Source organism: Halichoerus grypus, chromosome 7, assembly GCF_964656455.1.
Source record: "Halichoerus grypus chromosome 7, mHalGry1.hap1.1, whole genome shotgun sequence".
In the NCBI taxonomy this organism is placed as follows: domain Eukaryota; kingdom Metazoa; phylum Chordata; class Mammalia; order Carnivora; family Phocidae; genus Halichoerus; species Halichoerus grypus.
In genome coordinates this window covers 41,928,170-41,948,528 of record NC_135718.1, presented here as the reverse complement: position 1 = coordinate 41,948,528, position 20,359 = coordinate 41,928,170, and the positions used below count along the sequence as shown (strand labels likewise).

The 20,359-nt window shown below is 58.2% G+C and overlaps 1 protein-coding gene across 2 annotated transcripts in view; it reads right to left on the bottom strand.

Moving 5' to 3' along the window:
* GRID1 (glutamate ionotropic receptor delta type subunit 1) overlaps window positions 1-19,752 on the bottom strand; it is a 702,575-nt gene extending 682,823 nt beyond the window's left edge. For both annotated transcript variants that reach the window (XM_036079322.2, XM_078077489.1), the window contains exons 1-2: window positions 19,538-19,752; window positions 17,226-17,381 (exon numbers count right to left, since the gene is read on the bottom strand). In XM_036079322.2, coding sequence (XP_035935215.1) covers window positions 17,226-17,381; window positions 19,538-19,616 — 235 coding nt within the window. In that variant the 5' untranslated portion in view covers window positions 19,617-19,752. The remainder of the gene's footprint in view (window positions 1-17,225; window positions 17,382-19,537) is intronic.
* Between the last annotated feature and the right edge of the window lie 607 nt (window positions 19,753-20,359).

Genomic DNA, 20,359 nt, shown 5'->3' with positions numbered 1-20,359 from the left:
ACGCAGGCGGGATGGGCAGTGCGGAGGGCCGGGCCCTCACAGCTGGACGCAGCCCGCCCGGGCTCTTCCAGAGGATGGTCTTGGTGGGGCGGGCCCACCTCACATCTCATAAGGAGGCTCATATTTCTTCCTCGACCCCCACCACCTGCTTTCTCCAGCTGAAGTTAATAATTTTAAAGGCATTAAGGCCAGCAAACCATAACCGATTAAGTACGGACTGGCGGTGGCCAGCTGAGCTGCACTGACTCACCTCTGCTGGGCCTGTATCTGGAGGGCAGCGGGGTGGGGGCCTGATCCCAGGCCCAGCCTCCAGGGGCCTGAGCTCCCCGTGGCACAGATAAACCTCTCCACACAGCCAGCCGCCTAATGAGACGGTCGGGGGACCTCTTAACGAGATTAGGCAGGGCCGGAGCTCTGCCTCAAAGGTGTGTGGAGGGTTTTTTATTCAATTAGTCATTCAGAGGGGGCAGACTCGGCCCAGGAGGCTGCAAGAGGCCTTGCCAATAAGGCAGCCCGCCCCACCGCCCCCCGACAACTCCTAGTTCTGCTGTGGTGGCCCAGCCTCTGGGGGCAATGGCCCCACTGAGCAAAGCCAGTCCGGGGCATGCGGCAAGGCCAGATCGCTGGCTGCCAGCCCAGGGCTCCTTCCCTCCCTTGGAGGGAGCTCTCAGGGGTGGCTACAAATGGGCCATTTGGAAAAGGGAGCAAAGACCCCAGGCCACATTCGGTGTGGGGATAGAAAAGACTAGCCGGGTAGGCAAGGCTGAGTCTAGGGCCAAAAGCATGGCTTGTGGCTATATAAAAAGTGGGGGTCACATGTGTAAGGCCAAGACCTAGTGCCCCTGCCCCCTCCTGCAGAAAGGGTATTCACATCACACCCAGTGGAAGGGAGAGGACCAAGTTCACCCCAGGAGCTGCAGGAGCCCCGGGAGTAGCAAGCTCCACCTCCTGGGAATAAGGCCCTGCCTCCTGTCAGGACTTGGGGGCACCAAGAGAGGCCCAGGTCACACCATGCCCACAGAGACCCTCAGGACACTGGGGAGAAGGGGGCTCAGGCCTCAGACCCCGCTCCGACCTTCCCATTCCCCAGCCCTGACCCCACCAGGCTGGCCACCCCCGGCTCTTTCGTCACTGCCCAAAACCCACCCACAGATCACTCTGTCCTGTGTGCCCAAAACATCTGCCATCCTCTCTCAAAGGCCCCTGCCTTGCCCTCAGGCCATCACAAAAGCACCTCCCCCAGGAAACCTTCCTGAACTGCTCAGCCACCAGCCTCCTCTCCTTCCCCACCCACCCATGGGCACACCACAGAGCTCAAACCCTCGCTCCTTCCTCTCTGAACCCCGCCTGCCCCAAAGAGAGGTTTCTAGTCAAGCATGGTCTGGGATCTCTTGGTGTCCACTGTGTAGGGGGCCACCGGATATGGCTCCAGGGCTTCCAGTCCAATCCCCATCCCAAGTGCCCTGTAGGCAAGAAAATGCGAGGGCATGCTCCTGCGGGCCCAGCAACCTTTCTCCTCTCCAGGTGACACCACCACATCTGCTCTACCCCTTTCACTCTTCGCTCATGGGCTGAGGAAGCCCCAGGCCTGGCCAATCAGGGCATCCCACTCCTTTGGCACAGGACTGATTCCAGGAGGAGTCTACCCCCATGCCAGACCAATGAGTGGCAATCCTGGGACCCTGGTGAGACTCTTGTTAAGCAATCCCCCTCTTCCCATGGGCAGGGACAGTGGGCCTGGGCTGATGAGACATCAGCCTGCAGCAGCCCAGGGGCACCGAGTGGATGGGGCTGCCCAGGAAGGAAGCCCACCCTGGGGAAGGGAGGGGCCAGGATATCGAGACGGAAGCAGAATCCTGGGGATACCACTTGAGCCCCTGGATCCAGCCATGCCTGAAGTTACACAACCCCTGGCCTTTGCCACCACATGGCCTAATAAATGTTCCCGTTTTGCTTAGGCCACTACAAGGGTTCCTGACACCCAACTGATTAATATGGCTAATACAGAGGGTGATTTCAGACCCCCAGCAGGTTTCCCTGTTGGAGGTTAGGGTGTAGTTTTTCAGATGGTCCAGCTTAGAATTCCCACAAATGCATGGGGATAACAACTTCCTCCCAGGCCACGAGAGGCAGAAACTCTCCCCAGGCCCCAGGGCACCATGGCTCAGCCACCTTGCCCCAGTCCCAGCGGGGTCCTCAGAGCACAACTCCAGCAGGCCCCCTGACAGGCTCCCCTGGGGAGGGGCTCTCTGGGGACAGGTGGCAGCAAACGGGGCCGCAGCTGAGGGAGCAGAGCAGCCTGAGAAGGTCTCCTGGAGACCCTCCCCAGCTGAGACTGCGAGGTGATGGGGAGGCAGACACACAGCGGCAAGTAGGTGGCCGCAGTCAGGGGAGAGCCAGGCCCTCTCGGCTGGCCTAGCGAGGGCACCAGGGCGTGCAGCAGGGACAAGGCTGGACACCCAGCCAAGGCTAGACCACGAGGACCCAAATGCTGAGCACAGAGGTCATCCTGCAGGCCGGGGGCCTGGCCAGACGGAAGCATCAGGAAGATGCCCTGGTGGGCTCTGAGGGGCCAGGCCAGGCAGGGGCCCACCTGCTGGGTGCAGGTGCCCGGGCTGGTGTGCTCACTGAACACCTGTGCGCATGTGTGGTGTCCCAGAGGCAAGGACAGGGCCTGGCAGGGACCTAGTCCCCATCTAGCTGCACCTCCCCTGGAGCGCTCCCCAGTACTGATCAGTGGGTGCTGATACTCATCACAAACCTGCTGTCCTCCTTTTAATGAAGTTAATTTTCTTGGCAGGAGCTAAGTAGCCTGACACAGTCAGACCCCCTGAGCCGCACTCAGGCGGGCTTCTCCTGATGAGGTTTTGATCATTAACAACAGAGCTTCAAAGCCCCTCGAGCTCCTGCTCACCAGGAGAGTTCTAGCTCCTGCCTCCTCAGAGGCCAGCGTGGCAGGGGTGGCAGCCACGTCCTTGCAAATGCGCCCCGCTTACAAGTTCCTGGAGCGCCCACCAAGGGGGTCAGCACTGCCCCTTCCCACCAAGCTCGGAGCTGCTGCACCCGTCCCCCCAGCCCCTGGTGCCAGCCCTGCAGTTTCTCCTCCCTCCCACAGCCCCTTCTCTTGCCTGAGCCTGGAGCAGGCCGCGGTTAGGACGGTGTCATCATCCCCATCTCTCCACATGCGGAGACTGAGGCCAGGGTGAATGGGCTCTCCAGCCCACCAGAGGACCTTAGGTGGGAGACAGGACTGAATAGCCAGGTTCTGGCTCACACCCCACACTGTGACAGCCTTCAGCCGACAACTAGAGCCCAGGGCGAGCTTCTTCTTCCCCTGTGTAGCCCCACTCCCTCTTTCCCCTCTCCCCACCCTCTCCCCCTCTCCCAGCCCCACAGGCACACCTCAGGCCTACAGAAGGGATGGGCAGGCCATGGCCCTGAGCCCCTGACAGAGCAGCTCAGGTGGGAAAATGCCTTCCCAAGACAGGGCCTCCAAACCTGTCTCCACCTCTAGCCGGAGAGCATGGGAAACTCCTTCATTGTGACTGTACCCTTTGCACTGGGCCTCTGAACACCCCATAAGAGTCACCATGGCCAGGGAGAGGCTATGCCATCGGCTTTTGTCTTTTCTTGCCAGGAGAAAGATCTTCAAATCCAGAAGCTGGCCATGAGAGAAGGGGCGGCACAAGTGGGTCTTGGGGGCTGCTGTAAATGCAACACATCTCCAGGCCCCACACGCCACAGGACCCTCAGTGGTCTCAAGGGTGAAAGTAGGACTAGGAGCCTGCAGAGGTCTCAGAGAGCAGAGGTCCCATGTGTCTGTCCAACCCATCAACCATTCAGGGACATGTACTGAGCACCCATGACCAGTCATGCACCAGGCTTGGCTCTGGGACCTCAGCAGTGAACAAGACAGACACTTCCCTGCCCTCATCGACCTGATGATGCTCAGAAATAAATTAACAACATAATTGCGGGGGGAGGGGGGGAAGCATACAAAGAAGAAGGCTTTGATAGGTAATAATCGTGGCCCTACTTGGAGCCAAAGGGAGCCTCTCCAAGGAGGTGAGATCGGAGGCACAGCTAAAGGCACAGAAGGAGCCTGTCCTCAGAAGAGCCTACCAGATGGTAGGAACAAACATGTGCAAAGGCCCTGGGGTAGAAGCATGCTTCACCTGTTGGAAAGACAGAAAGAAAGCCAACATGGCTGAAGCAGACAGGCCAAGACGAGTGCAGCCGTGAGGCAGCTGAGGTCAGCTCTTGTCGGGGTACCTTGGGGCTTGCATCTCTGGCAAGGGTCTGGATTTTATTCTAAGTATAGCAAGGAGCTGTGGAAGGGTTTCAGCCGGAGAGTGAGGTGACTGGATTGATTTTTTTCAAGTAACTCTGGCTGCTGCATGGACAGCAGCCTGCAGGGGAGCACAGAGGCAGGGAGCAGTGAGCAAGTGACCGCAGGGGTCCAGGCCGAGATGGCAGTGCAGGTGGAGAGAATCCACAGGCTGGGGATAAAGCCAGGGTCGTGTGCATCCTGGAGGCTAGGCAAGGAACAGGAGACGGCTGGCTTGGCTACCAAGCCTTCACATTTCCTAAGCAACCCCTGCTTAGCTTCACTCCTTGTATAATTCCCAGTGCTGCCCGGGCTGTCCTGAGAGGATGCACATCCAGCCCTGGGCACAGACATCAGGCATCGCCAGGTACCTCTGCTTCTTATCAGGCCATCACCAGGAGCCTGGAGTAGAACGAGCACGGCCAAGCCCGCCACCTTCCTCCCCACCCCTACCCGCGCACAGCCGGGGTGACTGCCCTCGAGGCTTCTACAGTGAGGGACGAGACACCCAAAGCCCCAGGCCCCCGCCACCTCCAGCACACTGTGATTCCACGAAATCCGTACATGAGAGTGAGTGCATGGGCAGACACGGTGCCTGTGACTGCGGCAGGTGCGGCAAGGCAGCGGGCTAGTGCTGGATCAGGGATGTCCCTGATGAGACCCTGTGGCGCAGGGGTGCCGGTGGGTGACCCGGGGTCCAGTGACGGAGCAGAATGAGGAGCCACTGCTGAGTGTTTCTGAGGTGGGTGAAGGCAGCACGCCGGCTTGGGCTGGGAGGGAGAGCAGGTCCTTCGGAAACACGAGCAGAACTCACAAAGCTCTGAGCAAACCGGACTTGAAAGGAGTGGGTAGAAAGTGGCGTGCTGGGGTCGAACAGCCAACTGCACAAGCTCCAGGTGCGGGTCTCTGATGTGTCACCCCTTCTTGGGCAAAAGCCCCGGGGCTGGGGAACCAAAGGTCCACCCAGAGCCCCAGCAGGGGGCAATGCTGATGGCCAGCGTTCGCTCGCACTTCATTCATACCAGCAGAGCATCTGGAACAAGCAGTGACCACCCCTCTCCCTCTGGGCTGGGCAGACAGCATGAGGACAGGAGCTATGGCTCCTGTTTGCTGAGCACCTCCGTGGTACCAGGCACAGCTAAGTTCTCAATGGTTGTTACTTCACTTGGTCCTCAAGACAACCTGTGAAGGGAGGTGCCCTTGTCCCCATTTTACAGGAAGGAAAGCTGAGGTTCGCCACTTAAGTTCTTTGTTGAGGCACATCAGGGACGCCATGTGTTAAGAGGGACAGTAATAAATGGACGTATCCAAAAGAGAATCAGGTGGGAAATAATCAGGCTCTAGGACGTGCAGCCTGACAACGTCTTGCGGCGGGGGGGCCAGTGGCTGTCTTCCAACATTTAAAGGACTGGGGGGTGGAGAAAGCCTCAGCTCAGCACAAAGGACAGTCCCAGATCAGAATCGTAGATCCTTAGAGGTGCAGGGACTTCATCTGACACGCGTGGCCCTGAGGCCCCAGGAGGGGCAGGGCTAAGTCCAACTCTCTTGGTAAGTCACCCCGGCTGGGTTGGCCCCCAGCCCATCCCTTCCCGTCCTGTCTGCTCAGGCTGCCCTAACAAAGTACCACAGACGGAGCAGCTCAAACAGCAGACATTTATTTCTAACCCTCTGGAGGTTGGGAAGTCCAAGATCCAGGTGCTGGCTGATTCGGTTCTTGGTGACAGAACTCTCTTCCTGGCTTCTAGATGGCCACCTTCTTGCTTTATCCTCACATGGCAGAGAGAGAGAGCAAGTTCTCTGATCCCACCATGAGGGCCCCACCCTCAAGACCTCATCTCAACCTAATCACCTCCCCAAAACCCTACTTCCAAATACCATCACATTGGGGGTTAACGCTTCAGCAGATGAATCTTTGGGGGACCCAGGCAGTCCATGGCACCTCTCGACCTTCCCTGGCCTTGATTTTGCATGCCCTCCTCCAGCTCTGGATACTAGAACCCTGTGATATCTGCTGACCCACATGGCTAGGACCCCAAGAGGGCCACTCCCTGGGGTGTGCAGGGGGGCTGGCTCCCACCCTCACCCCACTGACATGATGCCAAGGCACCACAGTGGATGTCAACAATGGGGCAGGGCCCAGGATGCTACCCACAGCCTCCTCCTGACCTTAGCCAAGTCAAGTGGCCACAACCACAATGACCATCCACTGGGGTGATCTTCAAGGGGCCCAGGGACAGGACGACATATCTGGGTCTAGGGATGTCCCCCAGGAAAGAGGGGGAAATGATATTTATTGAACATTCCCCATGAATGTCCCTGTCTCAGAGCTGACATTATAATAGGGCACAAAAGAGACCAAGTCCCTCCCTTCCCACAGCCCACCACCTCCAGGAGACATCCCCAAACACCAGACAGTGGGGGCACGTGGCAGGGCCAACCTCTTCTGGGCACTAGGGGCCTCCCCAGGGATGCCACATCTGAACTGAAACCTGAAGGAAGTCCGGGAGGAGGGCAAAGAGGGACAGGACTAGAGAGGCTCTCTCTGCAGGTCATGCCCAGGAAGCACGGGTGTCTGCAACACACGCACACATACTCACACACTCACTCATGCACACATCCTCACAAGCACACGTGCCTGCACACACACACTCACACACGCACACATACTCACACACTCACTCGTGCACACATCCTCACAAGCACACGTACCTGCACACACACACTCACACACGCACACATACGCACACACTCAATCGTGCACACATCCTCACAAGCACACGTACCTGCACACACACACTCACACACGCACACACACGCACACAGGCGTGTGCATGCGTACGCACTCACCCACACATGCACATATACACGCATACACATACACACACCCTTGTACACGCACATGCATACACAGGGCGGGGGTGCTCTGCCTAGATTCCATGGGATGCCCGAGGACCTCCTCGGCACTGCCCACCAGCCCACCCTCCCCCAGAGGTATGGCCACTGTGCCTGCCTGTCCCTGGAGGAACACTGGCCATAGGCGCCCTAAGCAGCCCCAGCTCAACGCTGTGAGCCATGCAGTGGCATGTGTCAGCCCTTGAGAGCCTTTATCAGGTACACAGGAGAAGCCCTGAGCCAGCCCTGAGCCAGCCCCGAGCTGAGGCTCCAGCTGGGGACTCAGGGACAGGGAGAGACGTACCCGCAGGTTGGCAGCCTACAGGCCTCAGGGGCAGCCCACGGGGTTGTCTGGACCACAAGAGCCCCGGGAGAGGCAAGCGAGGGCAGGTGCCCTGGGAGCCAACGGGGACTGAGAAGCAGCAACAGTTGATGTCTGCTGCCATGATAAGGAAGGAAAGCAGCAAAACCTAGCTCCGAGCCAAGTCAGGGTCACCTCAGCTCCTGGCACCAGCCCCTTAAATGGACACCGCCAAGACAAACACGGGGAGCCCAGACCACACCCCAGAAAATGGCCCTCCCTCTCTCGCCATGCCTCTGGGTCCTCAAACAAAACGACGAAGAAAGTCCCCAGCCCCAGTCCAGGAGCAGAGGCAAGGCAAGGCCTCAAGACTGAGCAGGAGGAACTCAAGGGAAGGAGACAGCCTACGAGGCCAGGCCAGGTCTGCAGGGGTTCAGGCCATGTGGGGCCAGCAAGTGGACAGGCTAAGCCAGAAGCTCCAGCCACAGTGGGAGTAAGGATGGTGTCCAGCCAGTAAGGCCCATGCCTCTGCCCTGACTAGGGTGTTGGTGGCACCCAGGCAGGCCCAGAGACCAAGGGGTGTCATGTACCCTCGGCAGGGGCCCAGGAGGACAGAACAAATGGTGGCCAGGAGAGAGGGAAAACAAACACCTACTGAGTATCCTATGTGCCACCCCCCACACACTTAACCCCAGTACAAGGCTGAGCACCCCTCTGCTGGGCACCCCATGGACCACTACTTGCTGAAAGCCTCCTTCTTGCCAAGGATACATCACCTCTCTAGACCTAGCCACACAATACCAAGGTGGCCCCACTTCACAGATGTTGAAACTGAGGCTCAGAGAGGGCAAGCGACCTTTCAAGACCACACAGCTAATCAGTCCCAGAGCTGGGATTTGAACCTGGACCTGCCTGACCCCTTTCCACCCATACGGAGCAAGCAGGCTGGGCCAGGCAGGCTGGATTCTAGCTGCTCCGTGCGCTCGGAACAGCAAGGCTGCAGCAAGATTGCAATCGGGGGTGACGACAGTCTCCAGGGTCCCCGAACAACGGCCCACCTAGAAGTCTCCAGCTAGCCTCCATAGGAGCCATGTGGTCAACACCAACCTGCTTCCCTGCCCTCCTGGGACACCCAGAAAGGCCAGACTGAACCCTAAGGGCTGTAGGAAGTGGAAGGGAGCCAAGAGCCCCTTGGGACCACTCGGGTTGCCAATGTAACAAGCGTCCCTACCTCTCTGCTTGGGCATTTCCTCAACTGACCCTCAAGCTGTCCTCTCTGTTGTCATTCCCAATCTTCCAGCTGAGGACACTGAGGTAACCTGCCCAGGGTCAAACCGCAGAGCAGGGACAAGAACCTCGGTCCTTGAGTAAGAGCACAAGGCTCCTTCTGCCCCCACCTTGGCTTCTGGGCACCACGTCCATTCCCGTGTGGAGGAGGAGGAGGAGGGCCAGGCTGAGCACTGGCCAGGAACAGGCATGGGGACAAGCTGCAGCGTCTGGCTGCCTCTGCCCAGGACCGGCGAAGGACAGGTGTGAGGCAGACAGCACTGGCCAGGGTCTGGCGGCAGGAGGGGGTACAGCCTGGGCTGAGGACCACCCTGGGGCCCCAGCTGGCAGTCCCTGCCTTCAGCCCCTAGGAGCCAGCCTCGCCCAGAGCTTGGACCCAGAAACAAATAGAAAAGGGCCATCTAATCACCGCCCAGCTACCCTGCCTGTGCTTCAGGCCCAGAAGGGAGAATCACGGGTCTTTCTCTTCGCAACCCATGGCCATTGGCCAGAAAACTGGCTGTTTATAGGTTGCAAGGAAGGTCTTTAGAGAACCCAGCTGACGGGATACTGGACACAGACGCAGCTGCCTTCCTGGACCCCATGCCTGTCAGAAAGGCCAGACCCCAGAGAAAGGGGCTGTCGCAAGCCAGCCCATGGCAGCGATGAGTGTCTGCCCTAGCCCAAAGCTGTCGGGAGAGAGAGCTGCAGCCGTGTGGGAAGGCAGGGGCGAAAGGGGCCTCGGCCAGGAGCAGGGGAACTCTGTGAGAGGAACTGCACCACAGGGAGCCCTGCCGAGGCCATGGGCAGCACTGACTTGCTGAAGTCCAGCCGCGGGGGCTCCCTGGGGTTGGGCCCGGCAATGACCAGGCCTGCATGCCCATCTTCACCTCACCACTTAGGAAGCAGTCAGCCCAAGTCTTCTGAGGCTGCGCCTTTCCCATCCATAGCTTACAGAGGACAAGGTTGGTAGACACAAGACTGCCTCTCTTTTGGGAGTCCAGAAGGGGCTGGGAACCCAGGCTCCCTGACTTCCCCTACACACACCAAAGCCCAGAGCTTTCTGGGGCAGAGGGACAAGTAAATGAGTGGACAGAGGGGAAGTGACAGGAGCCATGGCTTTGGCCCAACCAGGATCCAAGACCTAAAACTGTTCTGGGTTTTTTGTTTCTTTGTTATTGTTTCAAGGAGTCACCAAGAAAATGGGAGGACTGTTTTGACATGAGTAAGTAGTTCTATCACTTGCCAAATACTAGTTGTCCCTCCTTCTGGGCACATAGTAGGACTGTGCTTCTTGGATCCCTTAAGACTAGCTGGAACCACATGACTGGTTCTGGCCAATAAGCTGTACAGAAGTGACACGTGTCCCCTCCGGGCTGAGACCCCCAAAGCTCTCTTTCCACGGGGCACGGCAACAGGCAATACTCAAGCTGAGTGGCCACCATGAGCCAAACTCCACGGTGACCCATGATGGACACACAGCATGAGCAGGAGATAAACTTTTGCGAGGTTAAGCCTCTGAAATGTTGGGATCGTTTGTTACTACAGCGTAACTTAGTCTTCCTCGCTGACACAAGGGAACCACAGAACAACACCAGCAGGCAGGGACCTGGGTAGCCAAGTCTAAAAAGGTTCACACCCAGGCATCAGACTGGGTCATAGATGGTTTAGGAATAAGCAATGCAGACTAAATGTTCCAAGTTTTTAGGTGAGAGCATGTCCTCGTAGTGAAAAGGCCAAGTAAAGAAGGAAGATGGCTACTAGAAGAGACAAAGAGAGGGAATTTTTGACCTCGCAACTACAAGAATTTGGAAAGTGTCTATCTGCGCTTATAAGATAGAGCTCTGGGTGCTAGGGACGGTCTTAGCTGTCCTCCACGAGAAACCTGGAGAAATGGCCCCAACATGCTGCTTCAGATGGGAAGGCTGTTAAAGTCCCCAGGTCACCAGGCAAGGGAAGAGCAGCAGCTCGGAGGCAGCAGGAGGACAGGTGTCTCACTACGACCCACACACCTGGCATTAGGTGCCCATCTATTCACCGCCCATTAAGTCCAACCTCCCAATCTACGGGTAAAGCCATGGCACTAGGGATACTAAAAGGAAGCCTCTAGAACCCAAAATATGAAGATGTGAGTGAGGCAAGAATATAGTCTATAAAGTGAGAGTGTGGGGGCGCCTGGGTGGCTCAGTCGTTAAGCGTCTGCTTTCGGCTCAGTCATGATCCCAGGGTCCTGGGATCGAGCCCCGCACCGGGCTCCCTGCTCAGTGGGAAGCCTGCTTCTCCCTCTCCCACTCCCCCTGCTTGTGTTCCCTCTCCCGCTATGTCTCTCTCTGTCAAATAAATAAATAAAGTCTTTAAAAAAAAATAAAAAATAAAGTGAGAGTGTGTGTGCATGTTTGCACACCCAGGAGAGACCCTAGAATGAAGAACTCTGGAGCCTGGGGAGCTCAGCTGAGGGAGGATGGCAGCCACTCCTTTATTTATCGCTCACAGGCTGGTGAGCAATCCAGAGGGGGGACTAGATGGTTCCGTGTCCCCAGCCCCCTTCTAGGGCGGGGCCATCACCGCCTGCAGCCACGACACCTTGCTAGCAGCAGCCCCTGCGGGGCCAGGAAGAGTGCCGTGCGCAGCCAAGTAAGACTGGCTCTGCCAAGGCCCCGCCTGGGGCCCTAGGTGGGCACAGTGGATGACATGAGGGAGGCAGGAGGGTTTGAAGAAACTGCCCAGACAGAAAAGGAGGTACGGGCCGCGTGGTGGCACATGCATGGGCCTTACAGTCTGGCTCTTCAAAAAGCAGATTCCTCTGGGAACTTCCTCAGGAACCAGCAGCTTCCAGGCCCAGGGAAGATTGCCGATGCATCACCAAAGAGCGCGGGTAAGTCTGTGGAGGCCTGCAGGCTTACAGCGTGCCATCTCCAGAGCAAGCCTGGGGGACATGGACACATGGCCCCAAGTCCCACGTGACCCTAGCGGGTCCGGCTAAGACGCAAGGAGGCCACTCAGTCAGCAGGAGAGCAGTCAGCCGTGCAGAAGACGGGGAAGAGGGGACCATGTGCGCTGGCTAGGACGACAGGTGTGCCAAGGCACCCGCAAGGATGCCCGCATCCCAGTCCCCACAACTGTGACCATGTTAGGCTTTGTGTCAGAGAATTCAGGCTGCAGAGGGAATCAGCTAACTGTAAGGCGGGGAGGTTATCCCGGATTATCAAGGTGGGCCCAGTGAAATCACAAGGGTCCTGGGGAGAAGGAGGATGAAGAGTCAGAGATGGAGAAGGAGATGGGAGGACAGAGGTGAGACCGGGGTGACACCCTGTGAGAGGGACCCCACCCACCATTGCTGGCGGAAGACAGAGGAAGGGGTCCGGGAGCTGCGGAGGGTGGGCAGCCTCTGGATGCTGAAAAGGCAAGAGAATGGATCCTCTCCTCGAGCCTTCAGAAGGAATCAGCCAGCTGACACCTGGATTTTAGCCCAGTGAGACCTGTATCAGGCTTCTGACATGCAGAATCGTGAGATGATAAATTTCTGTTTCTAACCAACTAAATTTGTGGCAAAATTTGTTTCAGCACCCCAGGGAAAATTAATACAGCCGAGTGGATGGGAAGGATGGCGTGGGCCTACAGGCATCTTTACAATGTCACTAACCTCACATCAGGAGGACCCTGCCAGTGTCTCCGAGGCAGGGACCAATAGAGGCCCTCCCCGAGAGAAGGGGGTCTCCTAGCAGGTATAAAGGATTCAGCCTCACTGGCCATATCCTTCTGAACGGAAGCCAAGGAACTTGTCAGAGGCATCAAAGCTCAGGAAGGGAGACCTTCTAGCAGAATGTCTAGATACCAGCAGGCACATGAGGGGCAGGGTGACCCCCAGGAGGGACCAACATAAAATGCCCAGACTGTCAGATGGGCACCAACAAGCTCACTGTGTTTTATTTTCATTTGACTTCACTGTCTCATTGTTTTATTCTACGAACACCAAGCTATACTTGGGTAATTTTTACCCTGTCTTCCTAAAACATTTTTGTGCTTATTGTAACTAAAAGGAACATTACCTCACAATGTTTCTTCTTCCTTCCTCTTCCCTAACTTGTTATCTTTCCACTCTATGACAGGTATGTCTACATTATAACCAATAACCCAAGTCTTTTACTTACAGTACAAGATAACTCTGTGAACAGCCGGCTCTTTTATGCATTTACTCATTTATATAATCTCCTTCAGCAAATACTTCAGAACAATATGAAATTTTTTTATTTGACAAATTAGTATTTCTTCTAGGACCCAGAAAGCAAATTTTCACTGTTAAGATGGACTTTGCCAACTAAAACAACATTTTAAATATCACTATAGTGTTGGTGCTTGCTGACTTTAAATCCTCATCAAATGCATTTTATTAAATGTGACCCATGCTTTTACATCAACTGACCGAGTATCTCAAAAGGTAGCCTGTCAGGAGCTTGTTTAAAATCAGCCTGAAGAAATTATAGGTATAAATCTCAGGACCAACAAATCGAAGCAGAGTCTCTTGTTCTCTTCAGCGATACCTAAGCATATCTCAGCATATAAATGATTCCATTTTTTAAAAAATAGTCTTGAATATCGTAAAATATATGCAACCACTAAGAGTAGCGTTTACACGTACTTTGCAACGATTTCAGAAAAAACCAGTAAGACATTAAATTTAAAAAAAAAAAAAAAAAGGCTATCCAGCTGAACAGAATGGGGTCTCTCAGCACTTACAAAATACAGTGAGTGAAAAAAAGACTAGAAGGAACTAACTGGTAAAATTCTGAACAATTTCTGTTCTCCCTCGTGATGCTTTCCTGTACCTTCCATATTCTATACAATGAACATGCACAGCCTTTTCCTTTTCCACATTTTTTAATTGATTCATGCTCACTGTAGCAATGCATTTCTTTTATAATCAAGGGAGAAAATGTTTAGTGAAATGCTGAAAATGAAAAGGTCAGCAAGAGTCTGCTCTCAAGGAATTCACCAGCTTAAGAAATGATGCAGCTGGAAATATCAAGAGCCTCAAGAGAAGCTGAGATGGATTCACAGCTGGGTCAAGGGACAAGGAGGGAATTCGTGTTTACTAAACACCTACCACAGGCCTTCTGCAGACAATTTATACATGTCTCATCTCATTTAATCCTCACGATAATCCCACTTGCCAGATACTATGGTTGGTCCCTTTTAGCAGGTATGTGAACAGAAGCTCAAAGCAGAGCTAGGACACCCCCCGGAATCACACTACACATGAGGCAAGACGAATGTGAACCTGGTTTCTTGGGCTCCAGCAACCAATCTTTTGTCCCTGTATGGTGCTGCCACTTGGGCCAAAGTGGGGACAGCATCACCTCAATCCCAAACCCACTGGGGGTCCACTGGGAGCTTGTCCAGTCCACAATGGAGACTGAACCCCAGTGCACCTTTGCCCTCCATCCGTGTCCAGTCTCCATCAAGAAGTCCTTTCCTTTCCCACCCAAACTTACCACCCACGGCCAGCTGCAATGACTGTCCAGGCCCAGGAGAGAGAGAAGATATCCACCAAGCAGGACCACGCCACAGGGTGGACAGCATCCCGGAGCACAGAGGAAGGACATGCAGAGAGCTGAGTGCCTGCCCAGCTGAGCCCCAGGCTAGGGAGAAGGAGCCTCTGAGCACTGCTCCGCACTTCATGAGGCCCTTGAGGGGCTGGCTGCTCCTGTCCCTTGTAGACATCCAAGGGCTGTGCAAGGTCACAGAATACCAATGTGGATTTCTGCCCACACAGCTCATCAGTTGAAAGCATGTGCCAGCCTTAACCAGCACACACTCTGGTCAGTATCCTTCTTCCTGGATGGCATCAGATGTCCCTCAGTCACCACAATCCAACTCCCTACTTCTGGATGGGTACACACACTCCCTCTCACACCCTCTGAGACTGTCATCCTGCCATCCCTGGAGCCTGAGACATTTTTCCAATCATAAAAATAGAGAAACTGAGATCCCGAAAAGCAAGATGTCAACCCGAAGAGGCCCCTAGATGGAGCCCTGCGTCTCCAGCACAAAGGTACACTGGGGCCTGAAGACTGGATGGCCCACAGGTGTGTTTCGTTTGGCTTGTACTGTGTTGTTTAAATTGCTTGATTAGTTGACAACAGTTAGAAATCAGATTTTACATTAAAGTCCAGATTTGGGGGGGGGGTCCTCTCAAAAAGATAAAAAAATCAGCACATCTACAACACTAGGATTTTCATTCCCAAATGGCAAAATCGTCTAAAGCTGTGTAACAGCTGCTCTTTGGAATAGCAATGACCTCTCTGGACCCCACGCTCCAGGCCCTGCAGAGTCCAGCTGGCCGGTGGGCCGACGTGTGTTACCTGCCTGAGACTGTAACCCTGGGCAAGAGCATTATCTTCACTCCCTAGGGACCTGCTGATGGGAGAGGGGGTGGGGGTGGGGGGTTGGGCATCTTCAGGAGCAAAATGAATGAGCATGGAATACTCCACAGGGCAGAGGGGAAGCCAAAGGACGCAAGGTATGTCAACAGGGGATGTGGAAGAGCTGAAACGGCATGGGGAAAACACGGGCAGGGTCCCCAGCACGCTGTGAGCCCCTGAGCGCAAGAAACGCACGTGTCCACCTGTGTCCTCAACTCCCAAGCACAAAGAATGACTGTCCACAGAGACAAATGTGTGGAAACAGTGTCAAAGGAGCAGGGGGCACTGTCAAAACTGTGACATGTAACTGGGTCAGTCGGTGTCACCCCCGATTCCCATCCCACGTAGGATCATTCCTCCCTAAGTCCCCCCTCTCCGTGGCTGGAGCCCACACCAAGCACTTGCAAGGAAGTGTGAGGCAAGCACACAGAAAAGCAGTCCAGGGGTGGGCCATGTGGGGGCAGGGACTGCTGGTAGGCTACTCAGACACCAAAGGACAGGGATTCCCCATACCTCAGTGGACATTGGACAATGGACATCTGCCCAAGCCAGAAGCAGCAGTCCCCATGATAGGAAACAGCAGCCTCACCCACTCGCAGCTACTCCAAAAGCACACCCAGAACTCTAGGTCTGTACACGCACCTTGGGCCTTCAGGGCTCACAGCTGGGGCTTCCCCTCCTCTGCGGCACCCAAGAATAGAAGACTGCCAAAGACCTTCTTCTAGCACAAAGTTCTCCCCAGAAAGAACGCTGGTCTTCTGGACACAGATCAGAGACTTCACCAAATCACCCTACCCTCGCCGGTACCCAAGGGCCCAGCAGCCAGCATATAACCCAAAGGCAGCAGCAGGACTCTGGGCTCAGTGACTGGGGCAATGGAGGTGGGGGGTGGGGGATGGGGGAGCTGGCCTGGAACCCTGAGCCAGCCCACTTCCTCCCTATACCCACTGTCCTGTCAGTCCCTCCTGGCAGGAATCCCTGCATCCCCTGCCACCAGCTGTGCCTCCTATCCTCACACTCCAGGGCAAGGGCCTCTGAGTCAACCCACGGATATGGGGAGTAAGGCAGAGGAGAGGAAAAGGTACCTGGGCTAGGCAGATACCAGGAGTGTGGAAAGAGCGTTGGGCCCTAACCAGGAAGGTGGCTGGCAGTATGCGGGAGGAACTCGGGTTCCAGAACCCAGCCTCGAGCCGGGTGACAGGGAAGGCAAAGAGTGACAAGGGGACAACAGAGGCTGCCGCTGTGGCGAACGCCCGCGCCGAGCACCTGTTGCCCCCGCGGGCGGGTCCGACCCGAGGCAGAGGCTGCCGGCCTCACAGGCTCGGACTAGGATTCCCCGAAGCCAGCCCGGCCCAACTTCTCTCCTTTCCTGGTCAAACAGCGCCCACCTCTGGCCCAGGCGACAGCGCCTCCGCCCGCGGCAGGGACAGCGAGAAAGAAACCGGCTCCTCCAAGCCGGGAGGAGGAGCACGGCAGAGACACGCGGGGCCGAGGCACTGAGTGGCCGCGAGGCGCGAAATGCGGCGCGTATCGGGTTGTGCTGCGGAGAGCGGAGACCTCGGGCTCGCGCGCCAGGCGCTCGTCGCTTGGGGACTAGGAAGACCCCGGCCCCTGGAAGTCAGGGGCGGTGCACCCACGCAGGTACCCGGCACGCAGACACGCCCACCCGCAAACACCCAAGAAACAAAGACGGCCCTGAGCCACACACGCCTGCGCGGGCAGCGCGGGGCGCACAGACGCACCCACCGAGCCGGAAGAGAACCGCTCAAGCCCGCGACACGCCCGGCAAGGAGCCCAGCTCGCCGCGCTCACAAGCTCTCGGCTCCAGCTCCCCCGCGCAGAGCACTCCCCGCGCCACCGCTCAGGGGGTCGGGGAGGACGCGCGCACCGTGCGTGGCACCGCGGCTGCCCAGAAGCACAGGGGGCTCCGGGCGGCCGAGCCCGTCGCAACCCCGTGGGTCTCCACGCCTCCTGGCAGGCCGCGGCCCTGTCAGCCCTGCGCGCCACGGACGCTCACCTTCCTGCACCGCCTGGAACGGGTTGTTGGCCTCAATGACCTTGATGGAGTAGGTGATCTTCTCGCTCTGCAGGATGTCATCATTGAGGCTCAGGTCCGATACGGCCAGCTGGAACACCCTGTCGTCCTTGGCCGCGTTCTCCTCGAAGATGGCACCTGGAGGAGAGGAAGGGTCAAGACCTGGCCGAAAGAGCGCTCCCTCCCCACCCCACCCCCACCCCCACCCTCGTCTTGGCCCTCAGGTCATGGTGCTAGCAGGTTAGCTGGTTGTCTGATGGGAGTTTCAGACTGGGGTTTCAGCTTGACAGGATAGAGTAAGGCTTTCTTCGGTCAACCAGAACAGGAATGTGTCCCCCACACACAGAGCCATGTGCACACAGTTGACATGAGTTACACATGCACATGGCACATGCTGCCACCAGGTCACACACGTGTCTTGCAACCAAGCCACCTCATGTCCTGGGCCATACCCCACACAACGTACTGAGCCAAGCTGGGGCGGCCTCAGGCAACACCCAAATGCCCTGATATGGCCCCATGAATCCCATCGCAGGAGCCAGAAAGTTCCCCTGCAGGGCAATGTCCCTGGTCCCAATCCCAAGATGGAATGATGACTTCCTTCTGCCTTGAGACTCCCCCTTTGAGAGAAGCTGAGCAAGCAGGTCCCCAGTGAGTTTGCTGCACCTGGGGGCTTCTTTACACAGGGGCTTTGGAAGACCAGCAGGTCAGTCCCAGCCTGGCTCCCTGAGCACCAGCTCCTGCTCTCCATCCCTCCCCACTTCTTCTTCCTGCGGTTATGTGGGAGAAAAGGGAACTGTACCCTAGAGCCCTTGCCTTCAGACCCTGCAGGGTTGAGGAGCTCATAAGATACCGCTCTTGAAAGGGCCTTCTAGAACCGCGAACATCTATCTCCAGGGCAGCCTCCGGCTGGCCCTTTACGCGCTTAGCACTGCCTTGGCCGACTCTGCGCTTCCAGCGGAGATCGGTCCGATTCGCCAGAGCCTGGCCCCGCAGCCTGGGCAACTCAGGAGTCTTCCCCCACCCTCGCCAGGCCCCGAGGGTCCCCACGGTCCCGGGGCTGGGCCCGATGATCCCCGAGCTCGGGACTGGGCGGGAGGAGGGAGGCCCCGGTGCCACGTTACACCCAGAGCCGCAATGCTGACCGCGAGACCCGAGCCCCCCTCCCCCCGAGTGGGAAGCAGGTTTGGCGCCGGGCCCCTGCGGGGGGCGTTGCAGCTCACCAAGCCCAGGCCTAGTCACTCACCACCCCTCCCCACCCCCAAACCCCCGCCCCGCCTGTCCCATCATCCCTGCCTTCTCACACCTCCCAACCCCCAGTTTCTCTGTGCTCGCTGGTCTTTCCCAACTTCCGGAAAGGCGACTGCAGAGGGGCTCCCCCAAAGCAACCGCTCTCGGGCCCGCAACCCGGCCCAACTTCCTGGGATTCTTCCCCTGTTGCCACCAACTCCCACACACTCCCCCTCCGCGCGCCCCCCCCTCCTCTCCTCTATCTCATCTTCTCTCCTGCTTCTCTCCCTCCATCCATCTCTTCCCGCTCAGCGCGCACACACACTCCTCCCCACCCCCCGCCGCCCACGCTCCTTCCCCCGGCTCCCACCACCTGGACAGTCTGCCAGCCCCCAAGACTTGGACCACGGGAAACTCTGGGACTGTCCAGGATTGGGCTGCAGTCGCCACAACCAGATACACAAACACCCACACATATACCGAGAGATACACAGAAACACCGGGGAAACAGGCAGACACTGTGTCCACTCTAACAGGCTGACAGTCGTGCACGCACCAACACAGGCTCAGATGGACCCACACATCCCAACGCCCTCTCGCAGTGACACCAACACGGTGCCAGGCGCACACACAGTGATACACGCTGACAACACCCACCCACCCACATTCACACACGGTTCCGGTCGGGCCTCTTTGATCCTGCCCTGCCAACTTGGCGAGACCCAGGGCCGTGTCCGCCCCCTACCCCCGCTGCTCCGAGCACGCCGACGGCCCAGCCGGGGGCGCGGGTCTGGACGCGCGTCCAGCCCCGGGTTCCCCGCAGCCGCGGCCCTAAGTGTCGGCAGAGGCCGCAGGGATTGGAGCCCCGGGGAGCGGCGAAGAGCCCGCGGGAGCGCGGCGCGGCCCATGCACAGCTCCTCCGCGGGGCGGCGCGGCGCGGCCCTTCGGGGGAGCACCGCCCGCCGAGCCCCTCGGCCCGGGGAACCGCCAAGTTTGGACGCCGCGCACCCCCTACGCCGCTGTGGCCCCCGCCCAGCCTCTGCCCGACCGCCCGCCGCGCTCACCGATGTGGATGATGGAGTCGGCCCGCACCGACACGCACTGGCATATCCAGGGGAGAAGCCACAGCGTCAGCGCTTCCATGTCCCCCTGGCGCGCGGCTCATCCGCCCGGGCCCGGGGCGAGGCCGAGGGCAGCGCGGAGCGGGGAGGCGCCGGTCCGGGTGCAGTCCCGGGCCGCTCCCCGGGAGAGCCGAGCCCGCCCGTGCGTCTTCTCCCGCGCGCCCGCCCCTGCGCCCTGCGCCCGCCCCAGCCCAGCCCAGCCCAGCGCGGTCGGGCTCCCGCTCCCGCTCCGGTGGCGGCTGCGGCGGCGCTGGCAGCCCGAGCCGAGGCCGGTGAGGCGGGGGCGGCCCGCGGCGGCGGCGGCGGCTCTTCCCGCGGCTTGGGCGGCTTCGCAGGCGGCGGAGGCGGTGGCGGCGGCGGCCCGGCCGGCGCGGCGGCTCCGGGCTCGCTGTGTGTCTGAGCCCCGGCGAGGAGCGAACTGCGGAGGACGCCCCCTCCCCTCCCCCTCCCCCTCGGCTCCGCTCCCCCTCCCCTCCCTGCCCGCCTCCCTCCCCTCCGCCCTCCTCTCGGCCACGTGACTGCGGAGCCTCAGCCTCGCCGCGCGGCGCTCGCCCGCTCGCGGCTCGGAGGGGGCGCCCGGTGCTCCGCGCTCCCGGTCCGGGGGACACTCGGGGGCCGGCATGGCAGCGGGGGCCAGACGAGTCTGCGGCGCGCAGAGACTTGGCGGCCCTGGGTCTTGTGCCCACCGTTCTCCGGGGGCGGGAGGATGGAGAAGGGTCGGCCACCGACTGCCCTCGGGGGATCCCGGAGCGCCCGCCGACCTCA